The following is a 15,297-nucleotide window of genomic DNA, read 5'->3' on the forward strand; positions in this document are numbered from 1 at the left end:
TAACCTTCAGGCCCTGTCTCAGGCTGGGAACCTTAGCTTCCAATTCCCTCGCTCTCCTCAAAGCTGTCGCCAACTAATGTTCACACAGGCCAAAGCCTCCATAACATCGCTGGCTAAAAGCCGAGAGGACTGCGGATGCTGTAAATCAGGAACAAAAACAGAAGTTGCTGGAAAAGCTCAGCAGGTCCTACAGCAACTGTGAAGAAAAAAAATCAGAGCTAATGTTTCAGGTCCGGTGACTGGTTCTGAGGAAGGATCACCAAACTGGAAACGTCAACTCTGTTTTCTCCTTCGCAGATGCTGCCAGACCTGCTGAGCTTTTCCAGCAACTTTGTTTTTGTTCATAACATCACTGGAGCCTGCTTCAGGTGAGTCAGCTCCTTGATTGTAAGCTTGTGATGGTTTTCAGATCCCACCATTGCATCACCCCTCATCTTCCCCAGTCCTACAACCATTCAAGATTTCTGCCCTCCTCCGATTCCAGTCTCCCGAGCCTTCCAATTTTAATCACTCTCCTACCGAGGGCTGTGCCTTCAGCTGCCGAACTCCCAAGCTCTAGAACTCTAAACCTCTGTATATCTCATAGAGTCACAGAGATATGCAGCACAGGAACAGATCACTCTGTCCAACTCATCAGAGCCAACTTGATATCCAAAATCAATCTAGTCCTATTTTCCCACCTTTGGCCCGTATCCCTCTAAACCCTTCCCATTCATGTTCCCATCCAGATACCTTTTAAATGTTGTAATTGTACCAGCCTCCACCACTTCCCCTGGCAGCTCATTCCACACTTGCACCACCCACTGTGTGATAAAGTTGCCCCTTAGGTCAATTTTAAATCTTTTCCCTCTCACCTTAAACCTATGCCCCGTCTCGTTTTGAACTCTCCCATCCTGGGGAAAAGACCTTGACTATTCACCCTCCCCCTCATGATTTTATAGACCTCTATGAGGTCCCCCCTCAAACTCCAACGCTCCAGGGAAAATAGCCCCAGCCTATTTCAGCCTCTCCCTAGAGCTCAAACCCTCCAACCCTGGCAACGTCTTTGTAAATTTTTCTGGCCTCTCTTTCCTTCTTTCAGGTCGTCCTTAAAGCCCGCCTCCGTAACGAACCTCTGGCCATCTGCCCATAACGTCTCTCCCTGTGGTTTAGTGATAAATGTCGTTGGATTACATTCTTTGAGCACTTCAGGGCATTTTACTAACTTCAGTGCTTCATAAAACACGATTGCTGTCCTAATTTTCTGGGTTAAGGGAAATGGATTAGGATGCAGGACTAAATTGGACTGTTCGTTCTAAGAGCTAGCACAGCTTGGATGGGTCAAATGGTCAATGCCTGTGTCTGATTGTGCTCCTTTAAAGTATGATAAATGTAACTTTAACCTCAATAATGTTTAGGTTTGCTTTATAGTTGCAGGTCCAACTTTATGCATCAGTGTTACAACCAGCTGTAACTTCGGTTGCAGCAAACATTTATGGAAAGTTACACAGTATTTGTTGCAACTGTTGCCTAACTCTAGGAGTGCGTGTGCTTTATGGACCAATTGGGTCACCAACAGTTCTGCACAGTTGAAGCAACACTTCTAGTATTTATATCAACAAAAACAGAAATTGCTGGAAAAGCTCAGCAGGTCTGGCAGCATCGGTGAAAGGGAGAAAAACAGAGTTAAGGTTTTGAGTCCGGTGACCCTTCCTCAGAATTGATGGCGGCTGGGAAAACATTGGTTTATATGCAGGAGATAAGGAGGGGAATGGGGTAGGGAGTAAAAGATAGGATAGAGCCCAAAGAGAGAGAAAGACAGTTGGACAGACAAAGGAGTTGCTAACGATCGGGCTGGGAGGGTGAATAGTTGTTAATGGGGACTGTTAGTGACTAACAACAGGGGGTGTGTAACGGCAGGCTGTGTGATAACAAGGCCTGGTGTGTGGGGTGGGGGGCTGGGACCTGGGAGAGTTTAGGCCCCAAAATTATCGAACTCAACATTGAGTCTGGAGGGCTGTAGGGTCCCCAAGCGGAAAATGAGGTGTTTGTGCTGGGCTTCGCTGCAACACTGCAGCAAGCCAGAGACAGAAACAGAGATGTTGGCCAGGAGCAGGGTGGGGCACTGAAGTGGGAGACATTGGATATTTCAGGGTCTTTTTTGCGAGCAGAATGTTGATGTTCCGCGAAGCGGTCACCCACTCAACGCTTCATTTCCCCAGTGTACAGGAGACCACATAGTGAGCAGCGAATGCAGTAGACTGTAGCATTTCAGCTTTAACCACGCCTGGCATCAGGCTCTCTCTGACCTGTGTACAGTCATGTCTCCCCGAATTCTGCAGCAATGACTCTCAGCTGTCCTCTGACTCATGGTAATTCTAGCCTTTGTTGCATCACATTGAAACATTGAGACCATTTACCATCTTAGATCACAACAGTGTGTCTTGCTGAGTTATTTCAGCAATAGCTGTAAACCACTCACATTGCTGTGGGTCTGGAGTCACATTTTGGCCAGATTGGGTAAGCAAAACAAACTTCCTTCCCTAAAGGACATCTGTGAACCTGATATACATATGTTGCAAGGCAGTAATTTAGTCAGAGATAGTAGGAACTGCAGATGCTGGAGAATCTGAAATAACAAGGTGTACAGCTGGATGAACACAGCAGGCCAAGCAGCATCTCAGGAGCACAAACACTGACGTTTCGGGCCTAAGACCTGATGAAGGGTCTCGACCCGAAACGTCAGCCTTCCTGTTCCTCTGATGCTACTTCGCCTGCTGTGTTCAACCAGCTCTATACTTTGTTATCTCTAATGTTCTTGGGATGTGGGTTCAAATCCAACCATTCTAATTTTGTCAATTAATTACTCACCATCCTGGACTTGGAAATATATCGCCATTCCTTCAGCGTCTCTGGGTCAAAATCCAGAAACTCTGTCCCGAACAGCGCTGTAGGGGTAGCTACACCTGATGGACTAAGCGGTTCATTGCCACCTTGTCATGGAGACAACTGAATACAGGTAATAAATGCTGGGCTCAGACAGTGACACCCACATCCCACAAAAGTCCATGGGCCGCTGGATGGAGGAGCTGACAAATGAGTGAACTCAAAACACTGCCATTGTGGGCGAATGTGTAAACTATTTCCCTCACATGGTCCAAGCAGAGAATGCAGGATAGTGAACTGTACCTATCACTAATACTCACAAAGATAAGTTCTGTTTTGCTGAAAACTTTCTTATAAGGTAAATAAAGAGAAAATGGAGGGAATGCATGGGCAGTATTGTCGGAGAAGGATGCATTAATATTGCATCGCGGTGTTCTTCGATCAAAACTGGGATAAGTTGGGTGGTCAGCCATGATCAGACTGAATGGCAGGCTCGAAGGGCCGAATGACCCACTGCTATGTTTCTACCCAATGGGATTTTAAAGAGATGAGACACGAGAGACTGGAAAAATAACGACAGGGAGCATCTGTGTTAGGACAGGAGTCGCAAGAGATTCATTGAGAAAATAATTGTTAGAAAATAAGCAACAGGGAATGCTAATGGGTCATAAGAGGAGAACCAAGGCAGAACCCTTTGGCTGCTCGAGAGCCAGAGCTAGACACCAGATGGAGAAAAACCAGGTGGACCTAGATGGCTTGGTTCTCAGCTAGCACAGAGACAACAGGCCAAGTGGCTTCAGACTGTACCCTTAATGTTCTGAAACAAAAGATATCGAAGATTGACCTGCTGCACTTCAGCAGTGAAACGGGATGTAGACTAAGATATTCCGAGGAGGGGAAATATACCAGATGGGGATGTATTTTTTTTTCCGTGTCTTTATTTCAGATTTTCAGCCATTTAAAACATTTATTTATGGGACATGGGTGTCCCTGGCTGGACCCAGCATTTATTGTCTGTCCCTAGTTGGCCCCTTGAGAAGGTGGGGGTGAGCTGCCTTTTTGAACAGCTGCAGTCCTCCTGCTGTAGGTTGACCCTCAATGCCATTGAGGAGGGAATTCCAGGATTTTGACCCAGTGACAGTGAAGGAACGGCGATATATTTCCAAGTCAGGATGGGGAGTGGCTCAGAGTGGGTGGTGTTCCCTTGTATCTGCTGCCCTTGTCCTTCTAGATGGAAGTGGTCGTGGGTTTGGAAGCTGCTGCCAGAGGATTTTTAGTGAATTTCTGCAGTGCATCTTGTGGAGAGTACACACTGCTGCGACTCAGCGTCGTTGGGGGAGGGAGTAGATACCTGTCAAGTGAGCTGATTTTCCTGGATGGTTTCAAGCTTCTCAAATCTCCCCTACAGTATGGGAGAGGGCCAATCAGCCCATCACGTCCACAGCAGCCCTCTGAAGAGTGTCCTACCAAGACCCCCACCCCCTACCCTATCCCTGTAACCCTGCATTACCTGTGGCCAGTCCACCCTGACCTGCGCATCTTGGGGCTGTGGGAGGAAACCCACGCAGACACTGGGAGAATGTGCAAACTCCACACAGACAGTCGCCCGAGGCTGGAACTGAAGCCAGGTTCCCTGGCACTGAGGGGGCAGCAGTGCTAACCACTGGGCCACTGACATGTCGTAGAAGCTGCACCCATTCCATTCCTCTACACTCCTGACTTGTGCCTTGTAGATGGTGGGACAGGCTTTGAGAGGGAGATTCAATCATAAGATGTGGTTATGGCTGGCCAGGCCGGTATGTTTTACTCAGAGGGCAGCTAGGAGCTGACCACCTTGCTGTAGGCCTGGAGTCACATGTAGGCCAGAACTGATAAGGATGACAGAGTTCCTCCCCTTAAGGACATTAATGAATCAGATGGGGTTTTTTTTCTTTCCTGACAATGGTTTCATGGTCATTGTGAGACTCTTAACTCCAAATCCTTTCTTGGATTCAGTTTCCGCTGTGGCGGGATTTGAATCTGATGCTCTGAATGTGACGGCATTCTCCCAACTCTTTGCTTTCAGTTGGAGTTTTCAGTGGGACGGGTCCAGATGAACTTTTTACACCTGCTCAGCTCGGAGGCAGTACAACACATCACCATCCACTGCCTCAATGTGCCAATCTGGACAGATGGGACTTCAAGCAAACCTTTCAAACAGGCCGTCAAGTTCAAAGCCTGGAATGGGTTGGTGCTGGAGGCTGGAGGAGAGCTGGAACCCAAGGTGGTGGTAGACAACTGCCAGGTAAAGACCTTTCTGCCCTTCTGGATGGTGCTAGCCGTGGTTTTGCCAGGCATTGGAAGGGCAGTTAAGGAAATATTTTTAAGGTGAAACGAGAAAGACTAGGGAGCAACTTTACCACGCAGGGGGTGGTTCGCGTGTGGAATGAGCAGCCAGAGGAAATGGCTGATGCAGCTACAGGTACAACATTTAAAAGACATTTGGACAGGTACATGGACAGTAAAGGTTTAGAGGGATATGGACCAAACGCAGGCAACTGGGACTAGTTTAGTTTGGCCAGCATGGAGGAGTTGGGCCAAACGGTCTGTTTCTGTGCTGTATGCCTCTGTGACTGTATGACTATGGGGATAAGGCTTGAAGGGGAGAAATGGAGTAGATCGCAGAATTGTTACAGCACAGAAGAGACCATTCAGCCCATTGTGCAAGCAGCAGTCCTTGAAAAGTGCCAACCTCCTGTTTTCTCCCCGTACCCTAGCTCATTATTTCTGTCCAAATAACCACCCAGGGTCCCTCTTGAATGCCTCGGCTGAACCTGCTTCCACTACATTTCCAGGCAGTGTGCATTCCAGACCCTAACTGCTTGCTGAGTGAATGGGGCACCATACAAAGAGCTGGCATGCACTCAAAGGGCCAAATGCCCTCCTTCTGTGTGATAAATGCCCTGATGATTCCAAGCACAGGTCCATCAAGAGAATTCAAAGAGTTCTTTTTTGTTCCTCACATTTTCATCTCTGAAAACACTCAGTGGGCCAAGGGATTCACAGCCAGAGGGAGTGTTAACATTCCTGACAGCCAGCGAGCTTTCCATTGGAGCTGGGAGAAGTTGGGCATATAGAGTCATAGACCCGTACAGCGTGGAAGCAGGCCCTTCAGCCCAACTCACCCATGCTGACCAGATATCCTGAATTAATCTGATCCCTTTGCCAGCATTTGGCCCGTACCCCTTCCTGCTCATGTACCCATCCAGAGATAGTAGGAGCTGCAGATGCTGGAGAATCTGAGATAACAAGGTGTAGAGCTGGATGAACACAGCAGGCCAAGCAGCATCAGAGGAGCAGGGAAGCTGATGTTTCGCGCCTCGACCCTTCATCAGAAATGGGGCCCATTTCTGAAGAAGGGTCCAGTACCGAAACGTCAGCTTCCCCACTCCTCTGATGCTGCTTGGCCTGCTGTGTTCATCCAGCTCTACACCTTGTTATCTCATGTACCCATCCAGATACCTTTTAAATGCTGTGATTGTACCAGCCCCCACCACTTCCTCTGGCAGCTCATTCCATACATGCACCACCCTCTGTGCGAAGAAGGTGTACCTCAAGTGCTTTTAAATCTTTCCCCTCTCACCTTAAACTTATGCCCCTCTAGTTTTGGATTCGCCCCACCCTGGGAGAAAGACCTTCACTATTCACCCTATCCATGCCCCTCATGATTTTATAAACCTCTATAAGATCACCCCTCAGTCTAATGCTCCAGGGAAAATAGCCCCAGCCAATGTCGACCCTCCCTAAAGCTCAAACCCTCCAAGCCCGGCAACATCCTTATAAGTCTCTTTTGCGCCCTGTCAAGTTTCACGATGCCACGACAACTGTCAAACAAGTGCAGGGGCTGGAGAAAGTGAAGAGCGCAGTGAAAGAACGAAGTGGGAAGGTCGCTGGATAAGGAGCAAGGCCGCACCAGCTCAATGGCAGCAGAGAAGAAAGCTGAAAAACAGCTTTACTTTTGTACGGCCCCTTTTAGCCTTCAACCTTTTCAAGGTGCTTCACAAGGACAGCATTGGGTCCCAATTTAACACTGATCCACCTATGAAGACATTTGACCTGTTGACCAGAAGCTGAGTCAAAGAGGTCACTTTCTTTTAAAGGAAGAGTGTGGAAGCAGGTCGTTCAGCCCATCAAGTCCACAACAACCCTCCAAAGAGCACCCCACCCAGACTGACTTCCTGCCCTATCACTATTTCCTATGGCTAGCCCACTAGCCTGTATAATCTTCCACAGCCAATCCACTCTAACCGGCACACCTTTGGACTGTGGGAGGAAACCGGAGCGCCCGGAGGAAACCCACGCAGACACAGGGGAGAATGTGCAAACTCCGCACAGACAGTCGCCCGAGGCGGGAATCGAACCCGGGTCCCTGGCGCCGTGGGGCAGCAGTGCTAAGCACTGAGCCACCGTGCCGCTCCCTTGTCACATTAGAGAAAGGAAGAGGAGGTGGGAGAGATTGAAGTGCACTTTTTACACTTGCGCAAGTGCGCGGCATTTTATTGCAGCGCTAAATAAACCACGCTGACAGCTTTTGTTTCCATCGGTGTTGCCTTTCAGATCAAAGATGGACGATGGCACCAGACACACTTCCTGTTTCACACCCAGGATCCCAACCAGTTACCAATAGTTGGTATTTATAATTTACCACAACCGAAACCTGGACTACATTACCATCTTGAGGTTGGGCCTGTCTGCTTTCTCTGAGATAGACCATCTTTAACCCACATCAGAGCCTAGTTATCCTTTATTGTGTGTTCAAATAAAACTCAAGGAATTGCTGACAAGTTGTGTGAAATATCACATTACCCATCAGAGAAGGCTGCCCAACGGCTTTTATAAAACAGAAAAAAAAAGCGATAAAGAGGACCTGTTTCCTTGGGGGAGAGTTTAGCCTAAAGCAACTAGAATTGAAGATTTTTCACCCTAAAGCCCAAGTGTGTGTAGGCTGTTATCTTCAGAGGAATGGGTCTAACCGGGCTGTGGAAGATCCATTTTGAAGAGAGAGAGAGGGAGAGGTGCGGGGGGTGGGATTAAAAAAAGACAAATTGATTTGTAGTGGCTTAGCCAGCATTCTCTTCAACAGTCCCAAAGTTCTGGGATACTCAGAAAAGTTGATTGCATGTAGTCGATGCAGCTGGTGACCTGCATCGCCTATTAAGCAATCTCCAAAGTGCAATAGTGAGGGGAGAAAGTAGAGGAACAGTCAAGAGTTGTCGAAATTCCCTAAATCTCTGACACTTCGTTCGAGGTGTGAACTGATTCCAACGTTTTGCTCTCAGCCACCAAACGCCTGAACTAATTGGTCAGACCCAGGCGTGGGGTAACCAAGTGATAAAGGACATTATGTATGAGGTCCTAGTGATTTTGACATGGTGCTAGTGGAATGAACTTCGTGGGGTGATTTTTTTCTACCTCTCATTGTCTGGAATTGGTGCTCACATTCTTGTGTTTTAGTGTTGTTATTCACATGTCGCTTTTGAATCACTGGTGCTATGTAATTACCATGGGGTTGGACTAGGGGGTGGGGGTGGGGGTATGTCCAGGTTTGGAAGAAGACGGTGCGAATGGGAGGGTCAATGTTTAGAGAGGGTGGGCCGCCTCCCACTAACACCTGAAAAGGAAAACTAAAGTGCAACAGTAATTGTAAACATAATCGATATCTAGAGTGCCTTTAATATTTGAAGAGATTATTTAATTGTGCTGCAGAGAGGTTCCAAACCCGACTGTTCCTGAGTGACCAATATTTTCTTTCTCTAAAAAGAAATGAAAGGAAGGGAGTTGAGAAAATCGCTGAGAGTTTTTTTGCTGTTTTGTCGTTTGTTATCTTTGTTTTACTCTATCCTGAACGCTTTTGTACAAAGTTGCCCCGAAAGCTGTAATTAATATTTAGAGAAGCTTTTAATAATTAAAGAAACCGGAGTCTTTCCTGAAACAAAGATAGATTTTGTTTTCATCTATCTCGGCTCACTGTGTACAATGTTTCTGTTGTATGCAGTGTGTCAGTATTTTACAATCTGATATTTAATGTTATTTAAATATTTTTAAAACTTTGGTTAAAGGAGGAACCAATTGCCTGGTCCCAATCACAGATGTCTATGTTTGAAATAGACTGGTCCTTTGTGTGTAGGAGGTGTAAAGAAATTGCTTCAACACCCAACTGGTTTTGGAGAATAATGCAGAGTTTCTTTCTGTTTATGCTTGTCTATTGTGTAAATTTGGTGCGTTGAAGAGAATATTTCAGTGTTTGAAATCTATAAGATATTATGCAGAGTCTAAATGTACTGTTTAGGAAAATGCTTTAAGCGCTTTTTAATTCTTGAATTTTTTTTTACTTTGAAGGAAATATGTGAAAAATCTAGAATTCTAATACATTATTTTAAATTTATTTCATTTTTTAAACAAAAATCTAAGAATACAGTTGAAAAAAGCCAGCCATCAGAATACCTCATACATTTTGGTTCCATTCTAAATACATTTCAGCTTTGTTTATTTTTATTTTCTTTTTGTTTAAAGTTTGTTTTTTTTACTTCATTTTTGGATATTTTCCATCTATTCCATTCGCTTTTGTTTTCTCGGTGTGTGTCTGTTGCTATAGAAACAGAGTTGCCATAAAATGGCCATCTGCAGATGTCGGTATCATTATTGCCTTTAGTCAGAGGGGTTTAAATGTTCTGTGCAGAGTTCACTATTTAGCTGTGAATTATCTTACTCAGCCTTTGCTAGCCTTGATGGGGCTAAGACTCTTCCATTGTTTGAAATTAAAAGTTTCTGAAATGTTACTGAAATAAATATTTCGAACTGAAGCAACAAAACTTGGCCTGGACATTTTGTGCATTATTATGAAGCATGCAAACATCAGAAACCAGAGAAGGTCAGTTAGCTCCCCAGGTTATCAGGAGAATTGAGGTTGGAGAAACATATCGATGATGCCCAAAATGGCCGAGCAGACACAATGGGCTGAATGGTCTGATTCTGCTCCCATATCTTGTACTCACAACCATCAACAAGATCATGGCTGATCTACCCCGGGCCTCAACTCATCTTTCGTGACAGCTGATCGTAGCCCTCACCACTTCGGTATGTCAAAAATCAATCTACCTTCTGGAGTCATAGAGATATACAGCATGGAAACAGACCCTTTGGTCCAAGTCATCCATGCCGACCCGATATTCTGAATTAATCTAGTCCCATTTGCCAGCATTTGGCCCATATTCCCCTAAACCGTTCCTATTCCTATACCCATCCAGATGCCTTTTAAATGTTGTAATTGTACCAGCCTCCACCACTTCCTCTGGCAGCTCGTTCCATACACGCACCACCTTCTGCGTGAAAATGTTGCCCCTCAGGTCCCTTTTATATCTTTCCCCTCTCACCTTAAACCTATGCCCCTCAGTTTTTGACATTCCTACCCTTGGCTGTTCACTCTATCCGTGCCCCTCGTGATCTCATGGCCACCCCTCAGCCTCTGACGCTCCAGGGAAAAAAGGCCCAACCTATTCAGCCTCTCCCCGTAGCTCAAACCCTCCAACCCTGGCAACATCCTCGTAAATCTTTTCCGAACCCTTTCACTATCTTTCTTCGAACGCATCTAGCCTCTCCAACTCTCTGAGCTGGAGAAAATTCCAGATATTCACGGACGACTGGCAGAATTCATTCCTTCCTCCCTCAGTTTTAAATGAGAGAGCCCCTATTCTGTAATGGTGCCCCTTCGCCCAGAACTCCCCCATGTATGGAAACACTGTCTCAGCACCTACCCTGAGAGTCATGTGAAACAGCAGAGCCATACATTTTAAACGCATCACCAGATTTTCACACTTTGGAGACTTCTTTTCATTCTTCATTCATGAAATGTGGGTGTAGCTGACTGGGTCAGCATTTGTTGCCCAGAGGGTAGTTAAGTGTCATCACTGGAAGCCTGGAGTCACATGTAGGCCAAGCCAGGTAAAGATGGCACATCTCCCTGCCTGAAGACCCGTGCCCCAGTTATTACTTACTTTGTTAAAAACAGCAGTTATTTCTCGCAGGAGTTGTCCAAAATCCACACAGGAAGAAAATTCTCAGTGCTTTCCAATTAGCAAGCCTTCCTCATCAGCAGTTTTAAACCTTCACAATGACCTGAACAGTTATAGATCAGAAGTGACATGACACTGGGTTATAGCCCAACAGGTTTGTTTGAAATCACGAGCTTTCAGAGCCGGTGTTCACGTGACTTCGGATCTTGCCCACCCCAGGCCAGTTTATTTTCCCTGGAGCGTCAGAGGCTGAGGGGTGACTTTATAGAGGTTTATAAAACCATGAGGGGCAGGGATAGGATGATTAGCGGGTGCCTGTTCCCCTGGGGGATTTCAAGACTGCGGGGCATGTTTTTAAGGTGAGAAGAGGAAGATTTTAAGAAGACAAGGGGCAGTTTTTTTTTAATGCAGAGAGCGATTTGTCTGTGGGTGGGTGTGGGGAGAGTTACAATATCTAACAGGACGTGTATACAGGTACATGCAGAAGAATGGTTTGGAGGGACATGGGCCAAGCTCAGGCAAGTGGGACTCATTTAGTTTCGGATTATGGTCAGCATCAAGTGGTTGGACCGAAAGGTCAGTTATATGACGCTATGACCCGTAACTGCATAACAGTCTAGAAGCTCAATTCCAAAGCAGCCAATATTCACTCCCTCCATCACTAACATGCAGTGAAAGCACTGCATTCCTCTACATGATGCACTGCTCCAATTTGTCAAACCTCCTCAATTTTCATCTTCCCAATCAGCAGCCTCTACCATTCAAAATCACAGGGACGACCGGAACATCACCATCTGCAGGATCCCCTACAAGCTACATCATCCGGACATGGAAATATAGTGCCGGTCCTTCAGTGGGTCAAAGCCTAGAATTCCCTACCTCAACCCGTTGAACTGCAGTAGCTCAAGAAGACAGACAGCCTCAAAATCTCCATGTGGGTTTCACAAGCTTCAAAATCTCCCTTCACCCCCCCCCCCCACCCCCAGCCACTGCATCCCAAAACCAGCCCAGCTCGTCCCCGCCTCCCTAACCTGCTCTGCCTCTCACCTATCCCCTCCTCCCACCTCGAGCTGCACACCCTTTTCCTACCTACTAACCTCATCCCTCCCCCTTGACCTGTCCATCCTCCCCTGGACTGACGTATCCCCTCCCTACCTCCCCACCCACACTCTCCTCTCCACCTATCTTCTCCTCTATCCATCTTCGGTCCGCCTCCCCCTCTCTCCCTATTTATTTCAGAACCCTCTGTCCATCCCTCTTTTCTGATGAAGGGTCTAGGCCCGAAACGTCAGCTTTTGTGCTCCTGAGATGCTGCTTGGCCTGCTGTGTTCATCCAGCTCCACACTTTGTTATCTCGGATTCTCCAGCATCTGCAGTTCCCATTATCTCAGCTCACTGTATTTTACAGGCCTTCCCCCACTTCAGATTTTGTTTTAGTCATTCACAGGGTGAGGACGTTGCTCTTTCCTGAGAGTCTGTGTTGTGGGTCTGGAGTCATACATCAGTAAGGATGGCACTTTTCTGAAGGACATTAGTGAACCCAGTTGGTAATTTTATTCAAACAACTGACAGTGGTTTTAATATCAGTAAATTCTTAATTCCAGATTTTGTTTGAAAACTTGAATTCAAACCCCATCATGTAATTTGAACCCAGGTCCCCAGAACAATACTTGAGACACTGGATTCACAGTTCGGATCTAATGTCACTAAATGTCTTCCCTCATCGTATTATGCAAGCTATCCCCACTTCAGATGGCTATGTTAGCGCGGCACGGTGGCTCAGTGGTTCACTCTGCTGCCTCTCAGCGCCATGGACCCGGGTTCAATTCCAGCCTCAGGCGACTGTCTGTGTGGAGTTTGCACATTCTCCCCGTGTCTGCGTGGGTTTCCTCCGGGTGCTACGGTTTCCTCCCACAGTCCAAAGACGTGCAGGTTAGGGTGGATTGGCCATGCTAAATTGCCCGTAGTGTTCAGTGGTGTGTGGGTTATAGGGGGAATGGGTGTGGGTGGGATGCTCCAAGAGGCGGTGTGGACTTGTTGGGCCGAAGGCCCTGTTTCAACACTGTAGGAAATCTAATCTCATCGTAGAATCCCTACAGCGTGGGAATCAAGTCCACACTGATGTCCAAAGAGCATCCCCGCCCGATGGAGACCCAGTCCTATCCCTATAACTCTGCGTTTCCCGTGGCAAGCCCACCCATCTTTGGACTGTGGGAGGAAACCAGAGCACCCGGAGGAAACCCACACAGACAGGGGGAGAATGTGCAAACCCCACACAGACAGTCGCCCGAGGGTGGAATCGAACCCAGGTCCCTGGCGCTGTGAGGCTGCAGTGCTAACCACTGAGCCACCAAATGTCGGCCACGGCAGAAATTCACCAAAGAACCTCAGATAACACCTTCCAAACCCACTTTCACGCAGAAGGACAAGGGCTAGCAGTTTCACAGGACCACCACCTGCTCCAAGTTCCCCTCCAAGCCACGCACCATCCTGACTTAGAAATATATCACCGTTCTTTCAGTGTCACTGGGTCAAAATCCTGGAATTCCCTCCCTAACGGCATTGTGGGTCAACCCACAGCAGGAGGAATGTAGCAGTTCAAGAAGGCAGCTCACCACCACCTCCTCAAGGGGCAACTATGGACAGGCACAAAATGCCGGGCCCAGCCAGCGATGCCCACATCTCACAAATGAATAGGGGAAAAAGGAAAATTGTTACCTGGTCTGGCCTATATGTGACTCCAGACACACAGCAATGTGGTTGCCTCATAACTGCCTTCTGGGCAATTAGGGATGGGGCAATAAATGCTGGGCGAGACAGAGACACCCTCATCGTGTTGATGTAGGAAAAGGAACACAAGTTACACAGCGGAGACAGCAGGAACTGCCGACGCTGGAGAATCTGTAACAACAAGGTGTAGAGCTGGATGGACACAGCAGGCCAAGCAGCATCAGAGGAGCAGGAAGGCTGACGTTTCGGGTCTGGACCCTTCTTCAGAAAATGGGGGAGGGGGGAAGGAAGCTCAGAAATAAGCGGGCAGGGAAGCATGAAGTGGTGATAGCTGAGAGATAATGGGACCTGCAGATGCTGGAGAATCTGAGATAACAAGGTGTGGATGGACACAGCAGGCCGTAAGAACATACGACAGAGGAGTGGAAGTAAGGCCATTCGGCCCATCAAGTCCACTCCGCCATTTAAATCATGGCTGATGGGCAATTCAACACCACTTCCCTGCATTCTCCCCGTAGCCCTTGATTCCTTGTGAGATCAAGAATTTGTTGATCTCTGCCTTGAAGACATTTAACGTCCCAGCCTCCACTGCACTCCATGGCAATGAATTCCACAGGCCCACCACTCTCTGGCTGTAGAAATGTCGTCTCATTTCAGTTTTAAATTTATCCCCTCTAATTTTAAGGCTGTGCCCACGGGCCCTAGTCTCCCCGCCTAACAGAAACAACTTCCTAGTGTCCACCCCTTCGAAACCATACATTATCTTGTAAGTTTCTATTAGATCTCCCCTCAACCTTCTAAACTCTAATGAGTACAATCCCAGGATCCTTAGCCGTTCATCATACGCTAAACCTACCATTCCAGGGATCATCCGTGTGAATCTCCGCTGGACACGCTCCAGGGCCAGTATGTCCTTCCTGAGGTGTGGGGCCCAAAATTGGTAAACACCCGGCTCTGGGTAAACACCCGGCTCTGGGTAATCTCCCGACTCTGGATAAACACCCAGCCCTCGGTAAACACCTGGCTCTCGGTAATCTCCCGGCTCTGGGTAAGCACCCAGCTCTAGGTAAGCACCCGGCTCTCAGTAAACACCCGGCTCTGGGTAAACACCCAGCACTGAGTAAACACCCGGCTCTGGGTAAACACCCGGCTCTCAGTAAACACCCAGCTCTCAGTAAACACCCGGCTCTGGGTAAACACCCGGCTCTGGGTAAACACCCGGCTCTCAATAAACACCCGGCTCTCGGTAAACACCCGGCTCTCAGTAAACACCCGGCTCTCGGTAAACACCCGGCTCTGTGTAAACACCCAGCCCTCGGTAAACACCCGGCTCTGGGTAAACACCCGGCTCTCAGTAAACACCCGGCTCTGTGTAAACACCCAGCCCTCGGTAAACACCCAGCCCTCGGTAAACACCCGGCTCTCAGTAAACACCCAGCTCTCAGTAAACACCCGGCTCTCGGTAAACACCCAGCCCTCGGTAAACACCCAGCCCTCGGTAAACACCCGGCTCTCAGTAAACACCCAGCTCTCAGTAAACACCCGGCTCTGTGTAAACACCCAGCCCTCGGTAAACACCCAGCCCTCGGTAAACACCCGGCTCTCAGTAAACACCCAGCTCTCAGTAAACACCCGGCTCTCAGTAAACACC

At 47.7% G+C, this 15,297-nt stretch overlaps 1 protein-coding gene across 3 annotated transcripts in view; it reads left to right on the forward strand.

Moving 5' to 3' along the window:
* col27a1b (collagen, type XXVII, alpha 1b) overlaps window positions 1-9,706 on the forward strand; it is a 660,800-nt gene extending 651,094 nt beyond the window's left edge. For all 3 annotated transcript variants that reach the window (XM_048559048.2, XM_059638229.1, XM_048559047.2), the window contains exons 60-61: window positions 4,931-5,149; window positions 7,462-9,706. In XM_048559048.2, the coding sequence (XP_048415005.2) occupies window positions 4,931-5,149; window positions 7,462-7,608 (366 nt within the window). In that variant the 3' untranslated portion in view covers window positions 7,609-9,706. The remainder of the gene's footprint in view (window positions 1-4,930; window positions 5,150-7,461) is intronic.
* The last annotated feature ends 5,591 nt before the right edge of the window (window positions 9,707-15,297 follow it).

Source organism: Stegostoma tigrinum, chromosome 29, assembly GCF_030684315.1.
Source record: "Stegostoma tigrinum isolate sSteTig4 chromosome 29, sSteTig4.hap1, whole genome shotgun sequence".
Taxonomy (NCBI): Eukaryota; Metazoa; Chordata; class Chondrichthyes; order Orectolobiformes; family Stegostomatidae; genus Stegostoma; species Stegostoma tigrinum.